A 21225-nucleotide genomic window follows, 5' to 3' on the forward strand; every position below is an offset into this window, starting at 1 on the left:
ATGTTACGAACATTTCGAGTGTGCCCAGGCGTTTTCTGCATGTCCATAATGGAGATGTGTCAACATTTAGATTTCAGGGCTTAGAAAGAATGATGGGGTCAGTCAGAGGGGAAGATCCACACAAGATTTTACTCAAATGTGAGCCCTTTCGGATCTCGCAGTTATGGACCCGTGTACCCCAGGGTTTAAAGGGAAACTGAAGAAAAAGGGATATGGAGGCTGACATATTTATTTCATTTTTAACAATGAAAATTGCCTGGCTGTCTTGCTGATCCTCTGCCTCTAATACTTTTAGCCATAACCCCTGAACAAGCATGCAGCAGATCAGGTGTTTCTGACATTATTGTCAGATCTGACAAGATTAGCTGCATGCTTGTTTCTGGTGTGATTCAGAAACTTTAGCAGCCAAATAGATCAGCAGGGCTGCCAGGCATTGTTTATTGTTTAAAAGGAAATAAATATGACAGCTTCCATATTCTTCTCACTTCAGTTCCCTTTTAAACACAAGATGAGATCTTAGTCTCGTATATGATACATCTACCTGCTGCAAGCATATGCACACCCCATCTGCATGCGAACACCACCAGACACTGCTGCTCCGCTGCTCACTACTCAGGCAGTTGTAATATGCGTATGCAGCACTGTGTCCACGTCGTGCATATATCAACTGCCTTTTAGATATACAGATCAGCAGCTTATTTACATTATAGAATCCTATAGAACTAGCCACTATCCCGCGGCAAAACAAGGCCTAATCACCCCCAAACACCGGGGCAAAAATCCACGACTTTCTTGGTCGTGGATTTTGCTGCCCGGGGAGGCAGAGCTTTCAGCTGTAGCTCTGCCTCCATTTGCGTCTATCTCCCACGGATCTCCGCCTCCTCCCCGCCCCTCTCAGTGAAGGAAGACTGAGAGGGGTGGGAGGAGGCGAGGATCTGCTGGAGATAGACGTGAATGGAGGCAGAGCTGCAGCTGACAGCTCTGCCTCCAACAGGAAGGAGCCGTGCAATTTGCCCCGGGCTTTTGGGGGCGATTAAAGCCTCATTTTGCAGTGGGATAGTGGCGGTTCAGCTAATAATTAACAAGGCTAGCTAAAAAAAGGGTCTTTTTCGGAGGCTACAGAGTCTCTTTAAAGGGAAGGAGTGCACTCACCATGCTACAAAATCTACACCTAAAGGGAATAAACATGGCTGAGAAATAGGGATAACCCCAGGATAAAGTGTTCAACTGCCACTAAACCTCATCCTCCTGCAGTTCCATCATCAGTGGTTTTACTTGCTCAAGAGGGGCTGGGTCTAGAGCCAGGTTTTATACTGCATAAACATCTCTCACCCATAAGGAGGGATACCCTGGTCTGTAAGGACCCCACTTCCTTCTTTTAGACCACTTGTATTATATGGCTGTGGGATAGAAAAGTCAGCAATGATACTGCGATGCATAAATAGGAATTGTACCTCCAATATGTTAGGTGCAATGAGATGCAAATAACTCCCAACATATGTATGCAAATGTTATGCAAATTGTATGCAGCTAATCACATTTTTCAGGAAATGCATTTGATTGGCTGTATTCTAAGCTGCATACATTTTGCATCAACTTAATTATCAGCAGCTCACTGATCATCCCTAATGATAACTCCCCTCAGATTTATCCAGCAGGAAGTGATGATGTTTCTCTATTTGCAGGGCGGAGTCCCGGCATCAGGAACCTCTCAGAGACTCGTCTCTCTGTATCCACAGACTGTACAATGGATGATGATGTCATTGGACAAGAGTCTCCTGCAGATAACCTGGTTACCCCAAATATTGCTCCAGATTCCCCTCACCTGTCTAACCCTGAGGGGCCTCCTACCCAGCGCGGCTCTCCCTCTGCTGGAGGGTCTTATTCCTGTTCATCATGTGGGAAATTTTTTTCTAGGAAATCACATCTTGTCCTACATGAGAGATCTCACACTGGTGAGAAGCCCTATTCATGTGCTGAGTGTGAGAAATGTTTTGGGCAGAAAGGACACCTTGTCAGACATGAGAAATCTCACACGGGTAAAAAGCCCTATTCATGTACTGAGTGTGGGAAATGTTTTGGGGAGAAAACAGACCTTGTCAGGCATGAGAGAACTCACACTGGTGAGAAGCCCTTTTCATGTACTGAGTGTGGGAAACATGTTAGTCTTAAGTCAGTTCTTATTGCTCATGAAAGATCTCATACTGGTGAAAAGCCCTATTCATGTGCAGAGTGTGGGAAATGTTTTGGCCAGAAAGCAGATCTTTTCATACATGAGAGATCTCACACTGGGGAAAATCCCTATTCATGTTCTGAGTGTGGAAAATGTTGTAGAAATAAATCACAACTAACCACACATGAGCGAACTCACACTGGGAAAAAGCCTTATTTATGTACTGTGTGTGGGAAATGTTTTAGATGTAAATCACATCTTGTCCTACATGAGAGATATCACACTGGTGAAAAGCCCTATTCATGTGCTGAGTGTGGGAAATGTTTTGTTCAGAAATCAGAGCTTGTCATACATGAGAGAATACACACTGGTGAGAAGCCCTATTCATGTGCTGAGTGCGGGAAATGTTTTGGATGTAAATCACTTCTTGTCCTACATGAGAGATATCACACTGGTGAAAAGCCCTATTCATGTGCTGAGTGTGGGAAATGTTTTGTTCAGAAATCAAAGCTAGTCATACATGAGAGAATACACACTGGTGAGAAGCCCTATTCATGTGCTGAGTGTGGGAAATGTTTTGGATGTAAATCACTTCTTGTCCTACATGAGAGATCTCACACTGGTGAGAAGCCCTATTCATGTGCTGAGTGTGGGAAATGTTTCGTTCAGAAATCAAAGCTTGTCATACATGAGAGAATACACACTGGTGAGAAGCCCTATTCATGTGCTGAGTGTGGGAAATGTTTTGGACGTAAATCACTTCTTGTCCTACATGAGAGATATCATAGTGGTGAGAAGCCCTATTCATGTGCTGAGTGTGGGAAATGTTTTAGACATAAAGGAAGCCTTGTCAGTCATGAGAGTTATCATAGTGGTGAGAAGCCCTATTCATGTGCTGAGTGTGGGAAATGTTTTAGACATAAAGGAAGCCTTGTCAGTCATGAGAGAGCTCACACTGGTGAGAAGCCCTATTCATGTGCTGAGTGTGGGAAATGTTTTAGACATAAAGGAAGCCTTTTCAGTCATGAGAGAGCTCACACTGGTGAGAAGCCCTATTCATGTGCTGAGTGTGGGAAATGTTTTGTACAGAAATCAAATCTTGTCAGTCATGAGAGAGCTCACACTGGTGAGAAGCCCTATTCATGTGCTGAGTGTGGGAAATGTTTTGGACAGAGAGCACATCTTGTCAGACATGAGAGATCTCACACTGGTGAGAAGCCCTATTCATGTGCTGACTGTAGGAGATGTTTTGGGCATAAATCTCTGCTTGTCAGACACTTGTGTTGAGTGTTGGAAAGATCTTTGATATAAGTGTACTTCACCTGGTGCTATATCTATGCAAATGAGGCAGGAAGTATAAATAATAATTTCCTGCAAGCTCTGGAGGGTAATTCGCTTCCTGACTGGCTGTTACCAGCTCCAAAAAGCTAAATGATTTGGCCCCTCCCCCACCTCCAGACGTGGCCGGGGACAGCAGATTTACTAACTGGCAGTAGCTACATATTCCCCACTATACCCACCCACTGGACGCTGGATGAATTGATATAAAATAAAATATTGATATAAAATGCACGTTAACAGTAAAGCAAAACGTACTTTTTTTATTGACTGTATGCGTCGGTGTACCCAACCCAACCTGAGTATAATGTACAGTGCCGCTGTCCCTTGCATTCCTGCCGTCACAGGGAACGCAACACTGAACGTAGCTTATGTCAGTGGTTCAACAATTATATTTGGAAGAGGCTCTCCACAGACCTCTCATTTCTGTTTTTTGTGGGGGGTTTTTTAACATTGTTAACTTTAATGTTTTTGAAAACTCAATAAAAATCAAAAAGTGTCAGCAAATAATACATAGCACAAACATATATATAAAAAAAATTATAAAGACTATGGAGGATATTTATCAAGAGTGTTTGAGACAAAACCTTAGGAGGTTTTAAGAAATCTGTGCAGAACTGTCTCAGACATCTTAAGAAACCTCTAGAACAAATCTGGCCCTTGGAGCCATTCAATTTGGCCCTCAAATGGTTTCCCCACTTTGCATTATGTTTGGCCCACTCTAGACCACCAGAGCAGCTATATTGGAGATAAAGCCCTACAACACCAGGAAAGCCATATGAGTGAGGTAGGAGGGAAGTACTAAACACAAGGGAACTGTATGGGGCAGGGTGGGGTCCTCTAGACACCAGGGAACTCTATAGGGAAGTGTGGCGGCCTCTTGACACCAGGAAACTGTGTAGGGGAGAGTGGGGGGCTCTAGACACCAGGGAACTGTATAGGGGAGAGTGGGGGGCTCTAGACACCAGGGAACTGTATAGGGGAGAGTGGGGGCCTCTAGACACCAGGGAACTGTATAGTGGTTGAAGGGGGGCATTAGATACCTGGGAAATTTATAAGGGAGGAAGGTGGCCAGTAGACATTGAGTTTGGCCCGCGACTAGGTCCCCGTGTACAATTTGAGTATTTGAGTTTGACACCTCTAGAAGGTTCAGTTTCCTTCTTAAACTGTTCAAAAATAGGGAAGTTTAGGAAGGCTCAGTCAAGTGCAGAAGAATTATACTAATTCTTATATTATATATCTTTATTGATATTGGTAATAGGGTTAATGTTTAAGCGTTAATGTAATGATTGAGGATCTTTAGTGTTCCCTTGTCCCCTTCCATGAATTCTGTGGCATACACTATGCAGGATAGTCAGGTGAAGCTGCACTGGAACACAAGTCACTTCTGCTGTAGCAATTTTAAATAATGAAAGCTTACAGGAGCTGCCAGCATCCGGCTGCTGAATGTCTGTGCATGCTGCTGATCAGTGTATATATCAGTGTAGGAAGCACTGGGCTTTGGGAGAGGTGGTGCTGAGGGGGTTATTATATGTTGGGGGAGGGGGGGTTAGAGAGAAACAAACAAACCAGCAACAGTTTACACACATTACAGTAGAGCTGTTTTTCTGTTTTTACTGTATCTTGTCTCTGTTCAGTGATACAGTGAACTATTGACCCATTTATCTCTTTCTTGCTCTCAGAAGCCATTTACTGACAGTTAAGTGTTTTATGGCTGTAATTCCTTATCAGTGAGGGTTACGCTATAGTCCAACCCAGTCCCGACCCAGACTGAAACTGTCACCTGCATGCCTGATGTTTAATGCTTTCAGGCAGAGGAAGAAAAAAAGGAACACAGCATTGTCATTTGTGTGCTAGGCACTGTACATACCCATGTCTATCTCATCATGTCACCTTGGTTGTCCGTTAAACACTTCTTAATCTGCGACAGTTTAGCAATGGATTTGAACTGTTCTTAATTGTAGTGCAGTTCTGGAAATTCATGCTAATCTGCCATTATTAAGTAGGATTTAAAGAGACACTTAAGCTCCATTCAGCTGTCCAGTGCCATCGCAGTCACAATCAGATCCTCCTGTCCCATGCCGCCAGCTACTTTCACTTTGCTGACAGGCTCGACAAGCCTGGCCATGCGTAGCCTTTTACGCGTTCCCGTCGACAATAGTGTCCTTTGCATGGTGCTATTGTGGACAGGAAAACGTAGAAGGAGACGCATGGCCAAGCATGAGCAGGCGCAGTAAGCCTGTTGGCCGAAAGTGTAAGTAGCTAGTGGCGGGGGACAGGAGAATCCGATCATGACTGCGAGGGCACTGGACAGCTGCAGGGGGCTGGTAGAAGCCCCAGGTGAGTAAAACTGATTCTTTTTTGTAGGCTTAAAGTGAACCAGAGACAAAGCACCCTCATGCATTTTACCATATATATCAGTGGGAACATTAGAGAAAACACCTACCTTGCTCTCTGTTTCATTCTTCACTGTTCAGCATGCTTGTTATCAGCCCTGATAAAATTCCTGACAGAGCATTCAGTCTGGCTTTGCTCAGGAATCATTATAGCTGAGTCTGTCTTTTCTGATGTCTTTTCAAGCCCAAGCCTGACCCCTTGTGGCTCTGCTATAACGACTCAGCTATAATGATTCCTGAGCAAAGCCAGACTGAATGCTCAGTCGGGAAGCTGATTAGGAGCAGGCTGAGCAGTGAAGAATGAAACAGAGAGCAGGGTAGGTGTTTTCTCTAATGATCCCACTGATATATATGGTAAAATACATGAGGGTGATTCGTCTCTGGTTCACTTTAAGGATCCCTTCAAGAATTTTCATCATGCAGAACAGTCCCCCCTGCCAGTTAGAACAGTTTAGGAAAGAAAAACTGTCCCCAATGCTTTGCTAAATCTGGCCCAATGTCAGTAGACATCCTCAGGATTGTGATGTTAAAAAGAAATCACATTCCAGGAGACAACAATATACAGTTCTTGGACTATAATACTAGGATTTTGGTTGCGTAAAAAAGTATTGACAAAGAGCTGCACGCTTGGGGAGGACGGATGGGCGGTGCGCCTTTTTGCACACATTTATGGAAGCTCTGGCGTTTTTCGCAGAGCAACCAATCTTCTGCGCCATTACCTGAGGAGGCTGACATAGGTATCTGCGAAACATGTCGTGACCTGGCGCATTGAGTCATATACCCAGTACCTAACCCACGACCTGAAGCATTTATACCAAGGACTGGTAACTATGGAGCTGTGGCTGTTTATATATAGGTGCACCCTTTGAAATATATACATATATCTACATGGAACATGTAGAGCTTGATGTGATTTATGCTGGAATGAACGTTTCCCAGTGATAGCGCTTAGTCTGCTTATGCTTGATGCAAACCTTGTTGGACTGCAATTGGGTCCCTTTTGGAGCTGGGTGTCACCTCAGATGTTTCCTGCAATATCCAGATCTGCGAGTGGGATGGTGGAATGCATGAGACAACATTGCAATAATTATTGATGCCATTGCTGCCATTTAAGCTGCTTGGAGCTTGAAATTGTCTTTTATATGCTGCACCTGGCTCTTTCACTTTACTAATCTACATGCTACCGCTGGAAGTTCATTTCAACTGCTATTAACCTCATATGCAGCAATCATATGCTCTGTTGCTATTTACAGCTTTTTGGAACTTGCACCTGGACTTTTGCCATCTAGTTTCCTATTACTTGCTAGAGACCACTTCATGTGCACATTAATACCAGGAACTTTGCTATATTGGAGGACTGCAGCCCCTTTTAGGTTGCAAGTAGGGTGAGGTGACTCTTTAAAATTTATATACCTATATGTATTTTGAAGTGATATGTAATCTTTTTTCTTCTTTTTCTTTCTTTTTCTTTTTGTTTGGTTAGAGTCCTTTTGTCAGTATTTTGTAATTAATAAATTATAGAAATTTGTATGCGCCCATGAGCCAATTCTCGTTTTTGTAGTATTTCATTTTGTTCTGTTGGCATGGTGCATATAGATTGTTATATTTGAGAATATTTTGATTGATTTACTAGCAATACTTCATTAAGCATTGTTTTCACGACTACCATTCTTTGTGCAATAGAGGGAATATTGACAAAGAGCACTAGTATCTTAGGATTGCTTGAAGATCTTACATTAAAGCGGAAAATTGAATACTCACCTAACGGTAATTTTCCTTTCCCGATGCATCCATGGCAGCACTACGGGTATTGGCCCCACCCCCCAATACCCCACAGGACAATTAACTATAAAGGTGTAACTGACCCTCCCATTCCTGTCTTGTAACTAGTACCTCACCGAACAGTGGGTGGGTCCCTCGTGCTGCCATGGATGCATCGGGAAAGGAAAATTACCGTTAGGTGAGTATTCAATTTTCCGCTTTCCCTATGCCTCCATGGCAGCACTACGGGACTTAACTAGAACAAAAAGAGACGGGAGGGCAACTGGAGCAGGTAAAACTAGATTACAAGTTTAATTATTTCTTTTTTCAAATGACAGAGGATGCATTACAGGAAGATAATACTGCTCTTCCAAACTCTAGACTAGTCAAAGTAGAAGTATCAACTTGATAATGCTTAATGAAAGTGTTTATAGTACTCCAATTGGCGGCCTGACATATCTTGGCCGCTGAAACGTTGGCGTGAGCCGCCCATGATGCTGCGACCCCTCTGGTCGAGTGTGCATTTATATCTTCTGGCGGTTCCATGTTTTTAGCTTTATAGGCATCCCGGATGGTTCTGGTCAGCCAGGAGGCAATGGTTCTCGAAGAAGCGGCCTCTCCCTTCCTGTACCCTGCCGGAACTATAAAGAGTCTATCTGACTTCCTAATATTTTCTGTAGCTGTGATGTAATCTTTTAGTGCTCTAGCCACGTCCAGCGGGTGCGTTGTTACAGAATCCTCTTCACTAAATATAGGCAGTGACCACTCCTGATTGATATGTAGAAAAGTGGGGACTTTTGGTAAAAATCCCTGGACTGGCCTTATCTGAACTCTGTCTGGGAAGAAAGTTAAATAGGGCTCCTTATGGCTCAAGGCGTGTAATTCGGACACTCTTCTAGCCGAAGTTATAGCGACCAGGAAGACTACCTTCAAGGTTTTGAACCATAATGAACATTCTTGGATGGGTTCAAACGGAGTTCCAGATAAATACTGTAGAACTAAAGGGAGGTCCCATTTCGGAAACATAGGCCTTGAAGGTGGACGCATTCTCATCACTCCAGCCACAAACTGTTTAATTAGAGGGTCAAAGGCCCATTTATGACCTGAAAGGGCGGAGATCGCAGAAATTTGTACCTTAATGGAATGGAACGAGAGTCCCTTGTCTATTCTGGTTTGTAGAAAGGCTAAGACCTGATGTACTGGTGGTTGTGTAGGATCAAACTTATTCAAATTTGCAAATTCTAAGAAGATCTTCCAGATCCTATGGTAAGTTAGATCAGTAGTCGATTTTCTTGACTTAAGTAGAGTGGAAATCACTGAGTCTGAACATCCTAAAGTTTGTAACCTCCTCCTCTCAACCTCCATGCCATCAGCTTGAGGCGAGATGGATTGGGATGTAGCACCGGCCCTTGTGACAGTAGTGTTCTGGTGACCGGGATCGATAGAGGTTGGTCCGTTGTCATCTGAGTGATGAATCATAGAGAACCAAGGTCGTTTGGGCCACCAAGGGAGGATTGCTATTAATGTTACTGATTCCGACATCAATCGTCTGAGAAGTCTGAGGATTAGAGGGATAGGAGGAAAGACGTATCCCGTCTGAAACGTCCATTGAGCTGTCAAAGCGTCGCATGCCTCCGCCTCTTTCTCGGGATACCGACTGATGTATCGTGGACATTTCCGGTTCCTCTTGGTAGCCATCAAGTCCAATTCTGGTATCTGCCAATGAGCACATATTGTTTTGAATGCAGCTTCCTCTAGTTCCCATTCGTTGTTTGAAAGTTCTGTCCTGCTGAGAAAGTCTGGGACTAAATTCGTGTACCCCGGAATTTAAACTGCCGCCAAGGACTCCACTCTTGGTATTGCGAGCCTGAAGATTAAATCCGCCTCCTCCATGAGAGAACGACTGTGTGACCCCCCTTGATTCTGGACGTAGGCCACTGCCGTTTTGTTGTCCATCTTAAATAAAACTGGCTTCCCCACTATCAGATCCCGAAAGTGACGGAGTGCGCAGAAGGCGGCCCTCATCTCCAGCTTGTTGGCAGGCCAGTACCTTATAAATGGGGCCCAAGTCCCCTGTATGACTTGAGTACCACAGACTGCTCCCCAACCTTTCGTGATGGCATCCGTATTGATCACTAACGGTTGTTTCGGATGTAATGGTAGACTTTTTTCCAAGTTCTCTGTTTTTAGCCACCAGTTCAGCTGTTTCTTCATAAGAGGAGTCACTGCTATAGTCTGGAACAAGTCCTCTCCGTTCCATTGGGCCAGAAACCCGGCTTGTAGGCATCTGAGATGCCAGTGTGCCCATGGGATCATGGGTATTGTAGATGACATGGTACCCAGTACTTGTAGACAAGACCTTGCTTGTGTCCGTGATGAAAGGAGTAGTTGAAGTATCCTGTCCTGTATGATCGGAATTTTTTCTCGGGGAAGACAAACTTCGTTGCTTTTTGTCTTGAACCTGGCCCCCAGATAGACTAGATCTTGCGTTGGTTGGAGATGACTTTTTGCATAATTTATTAGCCAGCCAAAGTTTTGTAAGGTGTTTATCAGAACTTCCCTGTGCACTAGGCACTTCTCGGCCGTATTTACCAATAGTAAGATATCGTCCAGATAGTGATGTGTTCGCACTTCCTGGAGTCTTACGATCGCTATTATTTCTAATAGTAACTTTGAAAACGTCCTGGGGGCTGTACATATGCCGAAAGGCAGGCACGCAAATTGGAAATGTAGTTCCCCTACTGAAAATCTGAGGTACCTTTGAAGACTCTTCTGTATTGGGACATGCAGATATGCATCTTCTAAGTCGATCGAAAGCATGAAATCGTGAGGCTTTACTGCCATGATTATGGTGTTTAATGACTCCATTTTGAATTTCTCGAGACTGATGTAGGAGTTCAGTTTCTTTAGATCTAAAACCGGGCACAGATCGCCCGTTTTTTTCTGCACAAAGAAGAGCTTGGAGTAAAAGCCCTGAAACCTTTCCGAAGGGGGAACTGAAACTATAGCTCGTTTGATTAGTAAATCTTGTACATATTTGTCCAGAATGTCTATCTTCTCCTGTGAGGACGGGATTTTTGTCGGTATGAAGTAGTCCTTTAGAGGATTTTCCTTGAATGTCCAAAAGTGACCTGAGGTTACTGTTCTCAGAATCCAGGGTGACTTTATGTGTTGTCTCCATATGCTGCTGAAGAAACTTAGTCTGCTCCCTACTGGGCCCTCTTGGACAGTTGTTTTGTCAAAAAGACTTTTTATTGCTCTGCGTGGGCTGAGGTGCTCTTTGTTTCGACATTTTATTGATTGAGGCCTGTGTTGATTGCCAATTGTTGCGGAAATTACGCCCCGGGTGGTAGGACCTGGCGTTCCTATATCTTGAGGTCTGGGGCTTTCCTTGTGAATAGTTGCCTTGCTTCTTGGGACGTCTGTCCTGTGGTAGCAGACCTGACTTTCCGCCGGTAACTCTGTTTATTGCTGTATCTAATTTTTCGCCGAAAAGTGCCTTCCCATCGTATGGGATTTTGCACCATAACTGTCGAGAGGTAGGGTCGGCCGACCAGGATTTTAACCATAAGGCCCTCTTCCCTGTAACTGAATACAGCATGGATCTTGCTGTGCCGCGAACCACATCAATTGCCGCTTCGCCAACGAAGTCTGCCGAAACCTTAAGATCTTCCAGCTTCATAATCAGGTCCTCTTTATTCATGTCTTCTAGGATTGCCTGCTCAATCTTGTCTACCCATACTCTAATAGCCTTCCCTACCGCTGTAAGGGCTATGGCGGGCCTGCAGGCACCCCCTGCCGATGTGTAGATCTTCTTGTAATCCTGATCCATTTTGCGATCTAGTGAATCAATAAAGCTGACTGAGTCCTCGATGGGCAAAGTGACGTGCTTCGCTAGTCTAGTCACAGCTGCGTCCACACTAGGGGCAGTGTCTAATAGCCTTGTCTGGGGTTGTGGTAGAGGATACAATTTTGTGAGTCTGTTGCCTAAGGGAGGCTTTTTGCCACTCCTCTTGAATAATATTCATTATTTCGTCCATAACAGGAAAAGTAAGTTTTGTTTTGTCCAAGTGTTTATAATAAGTCTTTTTAGGCTTCTTTCTAGTCGTCTCCTCTTCCTCATCCGAGTCCTCCCATTCCAGAGCTTCTCATATAGCCTTAATGAAAGGCTCCACTAGCATAAAGTCGAATCCTAAATCAACGTCCTCTGACGTGGGTTTACTTGCAGAAGTTGACGGTTGATCTTGCAAGGGATGAGCAGGAAGTCTAGCCATATAATTGCTGACTGATTCTTGCACGGCTTTTTGTATGATGTTTGTGACATCAATCGGATCTGATGAGGGCTCTTTTCCAATTTCCTGGAAACATTTGGCACACACCATCTTTCCAGGCATCACCGGTTTACCACATGCCCAGCAAAGTTTTTCTTTTCTATGATGTTCCGGTGATCGAGATCTTGACCTATCTCTTGGTCTGTAGTGTGGTGATCTGCTTCTGGAACGCCTTCTATAGTATTGGTCACGGGAGGCAGAGCGATAGGATCTCTCATTTCTTCTCCAAGTAGGGCTGAAGAAAACAGAGCAGAAGAATCCCTTGTAAGCACTCCAAAGTTATACCATGTTATGAAAAAACTTACCTATTATCCCCTTACCATGATAAAGATCGCTGATCTGTGAAGGGCAGTGGGGCATCCATAGAGGCAGCTAAGCAGCCACACGCTAGAAAAGAAGAAGAGAATAGTAATAAAGATATAGAAGGAAAAAATAACTATATGTTTGAATATATATATATATATATATATATATATATATATATATATATATATATATATATATATATATATATATATATATATACCTCCGATCTAATTCTCTTTCCCCTTTTTTTTTTTTTTTTTTTTTAATATTCACCTAATAGTTACTTGAGAAAACTATCTCAATTTTGGTGGGCCAGGAGCTCCAGCCTTAGCAACCAGCTCGCCCGCAGCCTAGGTAAAGTGACAGCCGGCGAATTCAAACTGCAGCGCTGTAAATAGCGACTGCGCCAACAAGCCACGCCCCCCGACGCTCTTCCGAGACTCTTCCGCGTTCCACCGCAGCAGAGCCTATCAGGCGGCATCGTCCACCGGAAGTGGAAGAGCGGCCATACTAGTTCCTGTCAGAGGAACGCACAGGGAGCGTTCCTTGGAGCGCACGCCGACTGCGGCCGAGACCGAGAAAGAGAGGGAGGAAGGATGCCCGCGCCAGCCACCCGAGAGAGCGGCAAAACAATAGTAGATGCTCTCTAACAACCCACCACACGATTTAGTGCGGACGATCGGGGGAGCATAAGAAAAACGGACCCCCAAGACCAGCAGAACGGGGTCCCCACCAGCCAGCCTGATTTACAGACCTGTGAGGTGGCATCGCAACAGGGGAGGCAACCTGTGCGGATGGCTACCTGATGCAGCCGGTAAGGGGAAAAAAGAAAGTAATCTGCAGGAATCTCCTGCGACAGTCCTGTGAGGTGAGGGACAGGAAAAAAAGACAGGAATGGGAGGGTCAGTTGCACCTTTATAGTTAATTGTCCTGTGGGGTATTGGGGGGTGGGGCCAATACCCGTAGTGCTGCCATGGAGGCATAGGGAAAATAATATACATAAGCAGAACAAAACTACTGGACCAATCTCACTTAGTTTGCTGGGCCGCTCATGCTCATGGCTGAGTGAGAAAAGTCATAACATAACCAACAGAGAAACTGGAATCACAGCATACAGATTACTCAGATCTGCCTGTATTTTCTTCACTTCAAGGACACCTGAACTGAGACAGATTGAAGTTGGCCATGTTTCTTTCCTTTTAAAGTGATCCCGAGTTGAAAATAAACTGATGAGATAAACAATTATATTTATCCTCCTACTCTTAAAAATGACATTTTTAAGTACCTCAGGGTTTTATTTTATAGTTAAACATTTACAAAGTAGGTTCAATGTTTTACTGTTTCTAATCAGTGGCAGCCTATTAAGTGCCCCAGAGTTAAAATACATGAACTATTGACCTTTTTATATCTCTCCCCTGAGCTCAGAAATTGTATTCTGCCAGGAAAACTTTTATGGGTGTAATTTTTTTTTTTATCAGGGATGTTTACTACTTTCCCAACAAGGTACCGACAAGCCTAGAAATAAACTCTTTCAGGGCGGAAAATAGAACAATTAAAACGGCACTTACCGATTGCACATGTTGAAATCTACATCCTGTCAGAGAGACGCAGCCACCACCAGTACATTGGTCCGGTAATGGTTAATATATTTTGTACTGTACACACATATGCTTATCTCATTATGTCACATATCACCTTGAGCACAGTTTAACCCCTTCCCGACTGCCTAACGCCAATAGGTGTTGGGAAGGTGACAACCCTAGGATGCCGAATGCCGAAAGGCGCCAAGTCCTGCGGTGGGGTTTTGCAGGGGATCACGCGCACCGATGCTCCGCTCCGTCATCAGTCTACCAGCACCGATCGCCATTAGCAGACTGTTAGACAGCGTAACCATCCATCTATTTACATTGTACAGCGCTGCGATCTGTGGCAGTGCTGTACTGGGGACAGCTGTGTCACTTGGCTGTCCCCGAGAGAGGCTCTGATCATGATCCCCTCTCATAGGCTGATGCCTATGAGACGGGATTGCCATGATTGGCTGGCAGGGGGAGGGGGGGGGAACAAAAACAAAAAAAAATAGACAAATGTGTTAAAAAAATAAACAAAAATAAACACACATTGCAGCAGTGATCAGAGCCCACCAACAGATATCTCTGTTGGTGGGCAGAAACGGGGAGGGCGGGGGGATTCAGTTGTGTGCTGCGTTGTATGGCTCTGCAGCGAGCTATTGAAGCTGCAGAGCACTAAATTGTAAAAAATAGCCTGGTCAGTGGTCACTAGGGGGATGTAAGCCTGTGGTGCTCAAGCGGTAGGTAGACTGCTCCCTTACCCACTAGTGGTTCCAGGCAGTATTCGAAAAAAAGAGAGGGAGGCGTATCCTCATCCACGAGGGTGCGGTACATCACTACCGGTTTCAGAATTTACCACACCAAAACGGGTAGTATAGCCGGTATATACCGGTAGAATCAGCAAGACTGCCAGGCAACTGGTATTGCTTAAAGGGAATCTTAACTGAGAGGGATCTGGATGTTTCCTTTTAAACAATAGCAGTTGCCTGGCAGTCCTGCTGATCTATTTGGCTGCAGTAGTGGCTGAATCACACACCTGATCGCAGCTAATCCAGTCTGACTTCAGTCAGAGCACCTGATTGGCATGCTTGTTGAGGGGCTGTGGTTAAAAATATTAGAGACACAGAATCAGCAGGTGAGTCAGGCAACTGGTATTATTTTAAAAGGAAAAATCCAAATCCTTCTCAGTTTAGGTTCCCTTTAAAAGGAAATAAATATGGCAGCGTCCATAACCCTATCAGTTCAGGTGTGCTTTAAGTGTCAGTTATATTATTATGTATTTATATAGCACTGATATCTTCCACAGTGCTATCCAGAGTATATATAATCTTGTCACTAACTATCCCTCGGGGGAGCTCACAATCTAGTCCCTACCATAGTCATATGTCTATGTATGTATTGTAGTGTAGGGACAATTTAGGGAGAAGCCAATTGACTTATCTGTATGGTTTTTGCGGAGGGATGTGGGAGGAATCCGGAGTGCCCGGTGTAAACCCACACAGACATGGGGAGAACATACAAACTCCTTGCAGATGTTAATCTGGCTGGGATTCAAACCGGTGACCCAGGCATGCAAGGCGAGATCACTAACCACTACACCACTGTGCTACCCAATTTAATTTAAGGTGTGTACGTTATTAGCTTTCAGCATCCGATCCTGCTGGTGAGGCTGCCATGTAAAGCTACCAGGCACACTAATTCTCTGTTGGGGCTCTTTCCCTCAGTAGCCTTTGGAATTCCACTTCCACCACAAGGCAGCAGTGCCAGTTTTTGGTCAGCCCTGGATTAACACAGTAGTACTTGCTAGATCTACCCAGCATTCCATGATCCGCCACCAACGCAGTCTTCTGATAGGAAACCAGCAACTCCACAGTCTTCACTTCACTTTAGCTATCATGTTCATGGTTCTTGCCAGACCTACATGGCTTCTACCATGTAGGTCAAGGCCCACAAAGTCCCCACCATACTTCACTCCAACAGTAATGGTGGCCACGTCCCACTATGAGGAGGTAGCGAGCATGGAACCTGTGGACTAGCAGTAAAAATGACAGTGTATTCTGGACCATACTTCAGAGACACTGACTGGCAATCATACTGAAGCACACTGAAGAAACTTTAAAGGTCAGCTGACCTGAGAGGGATATGGAGGATGCCATTGTTTTTTCTTTTTAAACAGTGCAAATGGCCTGGCTGTCCTGATGATCCTCCACCTCTTATGATGGGATGGGAACACATGATGCAAATTCCCATCTGATTGACGTGTATCAAGCTATTATTTCCGACACGTCTGATCTGTTTCTGGTCGTTAAAGGGATCAATTTTTGAATCCTTCTACCTCGTGGAGTGTGTGGACTTTGTTTGAAAAAATATTTCCACAAGCAGCTTGGCGTCCAGCCCCCCCCCCCCCCCCCCCCCCGTAGAGGAGGGGTAGGTAGAGCGGTGTCTCTTCCACATCTAGATCTTCTTGTCAATTTAGCTGTTGATTAGAAGGTAAAATGAATTGTGTGTACCCAGCATAATACTTTGTCATAACCCTGAACAAGCATACAGATCAGATGTTTGACTTAAAGGGAAACTGAAGTGAGAGGTATGTGGAGGCTACCATATTTATTTATTTTGAACAATACCAGTTGCCAGGCAGTCCTGCTGATCTCTTTGGCTGCAGTAGTGTCTGAATCCCACACCTGAAACAAGCATGCAGCTATGCTTGTAAGATTTCTGCATGCTTATTCCGGATCTATGGCTACCGTAAAAGTATTAGCGGCAGAGGATCAGCAGGGCAGCCAGACAACTGGTGTTGCTTAAAATTAAAGGCATATGCTGGTCCCACTAAGGGTTCCCTTTAAGTTTGACTGCATTTGCTGCATGCTTGTTTCAGGTGTGTGATTCAGACACTACTGATGTTTGAAAGATCAACAGGACAGCCAGGCAACTGGAATTACTTAAAATGAAATAATTATGGCAGCCTCCCTATCCCTCTCACTTCAGGTGTCCTTTAAATTTGTCTACACCTCCCATTTTTAAGCGGTGTGGATGGTGTCAGGGATAATTAGCAATGAGATGATACCTTTTCAATTGAAATAGACTATAGATTTGAACAGAGTTTTTTCAGATGTGAAGTGGTGAAATATTGTTTTTTATGTGTATATTCAGTGTTCCCCAACCCTGTCCTCAAGGCCCACCAACAGTGCATGTGTTGTGGAAATCAACAGGTAGTTAATCAGCTCTGCTGAGACACTAATTACCTCACCTGTGCACGTTTGTGGTTTTCTGCAAAACATGCACTGTTGGTGGGCCTTGAGGACAGGGTTGGGGAACTAGGTTCTAAAGGATCCCATTAACATTTAGGAGATGGGTGATAAAATCCTGATGCAGTGGTACAGAACTCCCCACATCCAGGATCCATGTTGGAGGTATGACAATAAAGATGGGCCTCTCTTACATATTTTCTCTCTACATTAGTAGATTCAATAGTTGATTGTGATACGTTATGATTATTGTAATTTATTTTTCCTTGTAACTTGAATAAAGTTTTTTTAATAGATACAGTAAATAAAATAATTTCATGAATTCAATTTTGACTGCACAGGCTTCTGCAGCAAACCGAAAAAAATTCATATAGTTTACTTCCAAATGTCTGTACTCTCAAAAATGTGATTACTAATACACTTTTTATCAAATATCAATATACAAACTGAGACAGAAGCATCTCCCAGGGGAGCAGCCATATTCCTGTGCTGAGTGTGGGAAATGCTTTGGATCTAAATCACAACTTGCTGCACATCAGAGACATGCCTCAGAGGAAAAGCAATATTCATGGCATGAGTGTGGGAAACATCAAAAATAAACTACAACTTGCCATAAATCAGACACCTCACATCAGGGAGAGGCCTTACCGTGCTGAGGGTGGGAAATACTTCAGACAGATATTTAATTTTACCATACAGAAGAGAATTTAGAAGAGAATTTACTCCAGTGAGCAGTGAAGAGCAGAGTGTGGGAAATGGTGGCAGCATAAATCACATTTGGAGTCACATCAGAGATCTCAGGCCTGGAACCCACTAGAAAGCGCAAAACGATATCACAATTGCTAGCGATTTGTGACAGCATTTTGCAAGCTATTTTGGGAGTGATTTCCCTGCTCCTATGCAATTCATTAGAATGGAAATGCTCCCAAAATGCTGCATGTCCTGTGATTGCGATTTGCTTAATCACAATTGCTGTAGTGAAATCTGTCCCATCCATTTACATTGGCAGAGCATTTAGGGGAATTGCTAGCGACTGAAAGCACTCCCTCATCGCTCAAAAAAAATGCTCTAGTGGATTCCAGGCCTCACACAGACCTATTCATGGGGGACACAATGGGGGTCCTAATTAAAACCTGCTCTCGGCAGCTCCAAATAATATCCCAGTTCTATAAAAGGCTGCAGGGAATAATTATTACTGAGTCCCCGGAACCTCTGAAAGGCAGGTGAGACTTTATCTACTGTGAGCTGCAGATGTGGGGATATTAGAAGCTCCCATTGATACAGACTAAACTGAGGAAGGGAGACTTCCCTCTCTCTGTGTCTTTGTGTTATATTCAGAAAACATAAAGATATTTGAGCTAATTACACGAAGTCCAGTAAGATGAGAAGAGAGGGATTTATCTTCCAGCAGGGTTGCCACCTCATGCCCTTAAATACCGGCACATATGAATTAGACATGCCTTGTTTCTAGTTAGATGCAGTTTAGGCACTGATTATGTGTGAGTAGACCCAGAACCACCTGTACAGTATAACTTAGATTTGTCAGAATTTAAAGGGATGAGGTGGCAACCCTGTCTTCCAGCAATGTTACGCTGGACACTAGTGATGGCCCAACCTGTTCGCATGCAAACTTATTCGCGTGATCATCGGTGGTTCGTGGTCGCAATCGAACGTGAACTTTATGCGAGTTTGACCCGCCCCCTATACTACATCATTGGGCTAAACTTTGATCCTCTACATCACAGTCAGCAGACACATGGTAGCCAATCAGGCTGCACTCCCTCCTGGAGGACCCCCCCTTATATAAGGCAGCAGCATTGGCCATGTTCACACTCTGTGTGCTGCAGTATTAGTGAGAGAAAGGAGAGACATTGGAGAGATAGGGAAAGTGATAGTTAGGAGGTCTGTTAGCTTGCTCCTTGCTGATATTTGTTGCTAAAAAGCACCCCAAAACAGCTCTTTTGTGAGCTAATGTTCTTGTGATGTGTTTTTTTGTGTGTGTGGCTCACTGACACTTGCATATACAGCCCTGTCTGTTGCAGCTGGCCCTTGCTAATTGCTATACTGTGCCAGACCCAGCACATTCAGTGCCTACCTTTTCACTGCACCTGTGTGTGTGACAGCTGCACATTTGTAATACCAGTCCGTGCATGCCTGTTCACTGCACCTGTGTGACAGCACGCAGTTTTATATACCAGTCACTGCATACCTGTTCACGATACCCGTGTGTGTGACAGCTGCACATTGTATTGATACCAGTCTGTGCATACCTGTTCACTGCACATGTGTGACAGCACGCAGTTTTATATACCAGTCACTGCATACCTGTTCACTGTACCTGTGTGACTGCACATTGTATTAGTCAAGTCAGTGCATAACTTTAACTTCATCCCCCCAATATGGACAAAACAGGCAGAGGCAGAGCCAGAGGCAGGCCACCCGGCAGGTCTGTTCGAGGTCATGCTGTCGTGATTTTCTGCTGCCCTGGACCAAAATACAGTGTTCAGAAGGCATGAGCCATCAACCCCCAACGTAGGACGTAGTTGACTATTTAACACAGAACACCTTCCTCAGCTTCCACATAGAACCATGACATATCTTCCTCCTCCTGCTCTGATTCTGGCACCCCAATTAACACTCAGTCAGCAGCCACCAATGTGCCATCATCCCAGGGCTCAGCGGTGTGGAAATATTTTTGTGTGTCTGCCTCAGATGAGAGCAATGCCATCTGTACTCTCTGAAAATTGAGCCGTGGAAAGACCAAGACCTATGTAGGAACAACTTCCTTACGAAGGCACATGATGACAAAGCACAAACTGCAATGGGATGACCACCTGAGGAAAAGCAGCACACAAAAGCAAAGCCACACACCACAGTGGAAGGTACCAGGCCGCAATTATTTCTCAAAAAAGGCAATACCTAAACTGTACCGTGATGTTGAAAGGCAAGTGGTTTCATCTCTGGCACACAGCGTTGGGTCAAGGGTCCATCTGACCACGTGGTCTGCAAAGCACGGTCAGGTCTGCCCGAAGACTAAGTCAGTCCCCACACACAGTATCTCTGCCTGCACGCTGTATGACTGCTTGCCCCAAGACTAAGTCAGTCCCCAGTCCCCACACAGCATCTCTGCCTGCAGGTCGCTTGACTGCCTTCTCCATCACTACCAACAGGGTCCAGGACTCCAGGTGGATTCCTGAATTTTTAAGGCCGCTGCTAGCAGCGGCCGCTAACAGTAATAATAATTTTTCTGGCACGTGTACATGCCTAATTTTTCTGCCTGCACTGCGGCTGTAACAACAAAACAAAAGGCATGTACATGTGTCAATTCCCCTTTGTGATCATTACCTTGCTGCGGTGAAGGGGCTTGCATATCACAACGAAGCAATGACCGGCTATATGAGTGTGTTAGGGGGCAAACCTGACCCAAGATAATAAGGTCGTTGCTTCATTGTGGACAGACCAAATTCAATCAGCTGGACAGTCACTGTTGTTCTGTCATTGAGCTACCTCAGCCTGGCGACCATATGGGCTTGAAAACCGCCATCGCCTGCACTCTCGCCATGGTGTGCACCAGTCCAGCACAGCCATCACTACAAAAACAGCTGTTTGCGGTGCGTTACACAGTGAATTTGGTCTGTTAGTGTGAAGCAGTACACTAATTACAGTACCTGATTGATGTATACACATGCAAGATGTTTTAAAGCACTTTATGCCTCCAGTTTAGCATGCAATGTGATTTCTGCCCTTAAAACCCTGCTGTGCATCAAATCCGTAATTTTCCCCGGGACTTTTGGCGTGTATCCCACTCCGCCATGCCCCCCTAAAGGTGTTAGGCCCCTTGAAACATCCTTTCCATCACTTTTGTGGCCAGCATAAATGTTTCTAGTTTTCAAAGTTCGCCTGCCCATTGAAGTCTATTGCGGTTCGAAAAGTTCGCAGGTTTGCAAACTTTTGCGGAAGTACGCGTTCGAGGTTTGCAAACCCAAAATTGGAGGTTGGAGCTATCTCTACTGTACACACACAGGACTAATATTCAGAGAGATGGGATCACTGTGACTGTTACTATGACCTGTCCCGTTCTCTTCTAGGGGCCTATCCATAGGC

General features: G+C 44.5%; 1 protein-coding gene across 1 annotated transcript in view; it reads left to right on the forward strand.

Moving 5' to 3' along the window:
- Window positions 1-21225, forward strand: part of LOC137535280 (zinc finger protein 208-like) — a 171541-nt gene that overhangs the window by 135855 nt on the left and 14461 nt on the right. The window contains exon 6 of the mRNA XM_068257100.1: window positions 1926-3408. Coding sequence (XP_068113201.1) covers window positions 1926-3408 — 1483 coding nt within the window. The remainder of the gene's footprint in view (window positions 1-1925; window positions 3409-21225) is intronic.

This window comes from Hyperolius riggenbachi, chromosome 10 (assembly GCF_040937935.1).
Source record: "Hyperolius riggenbachi isolate aHypRig1 chromosome 10, aHypRig1.pri, whole genome shotgun sequence".
In the NCBI taxonomy this organism is placed as follows: domain Eukaryota; kingdom Metazoa; phylum Chordata; class Amphibia; order Anura; family Hyperoliidae; genus Hyperolius; species Hyperolius riggenbachi.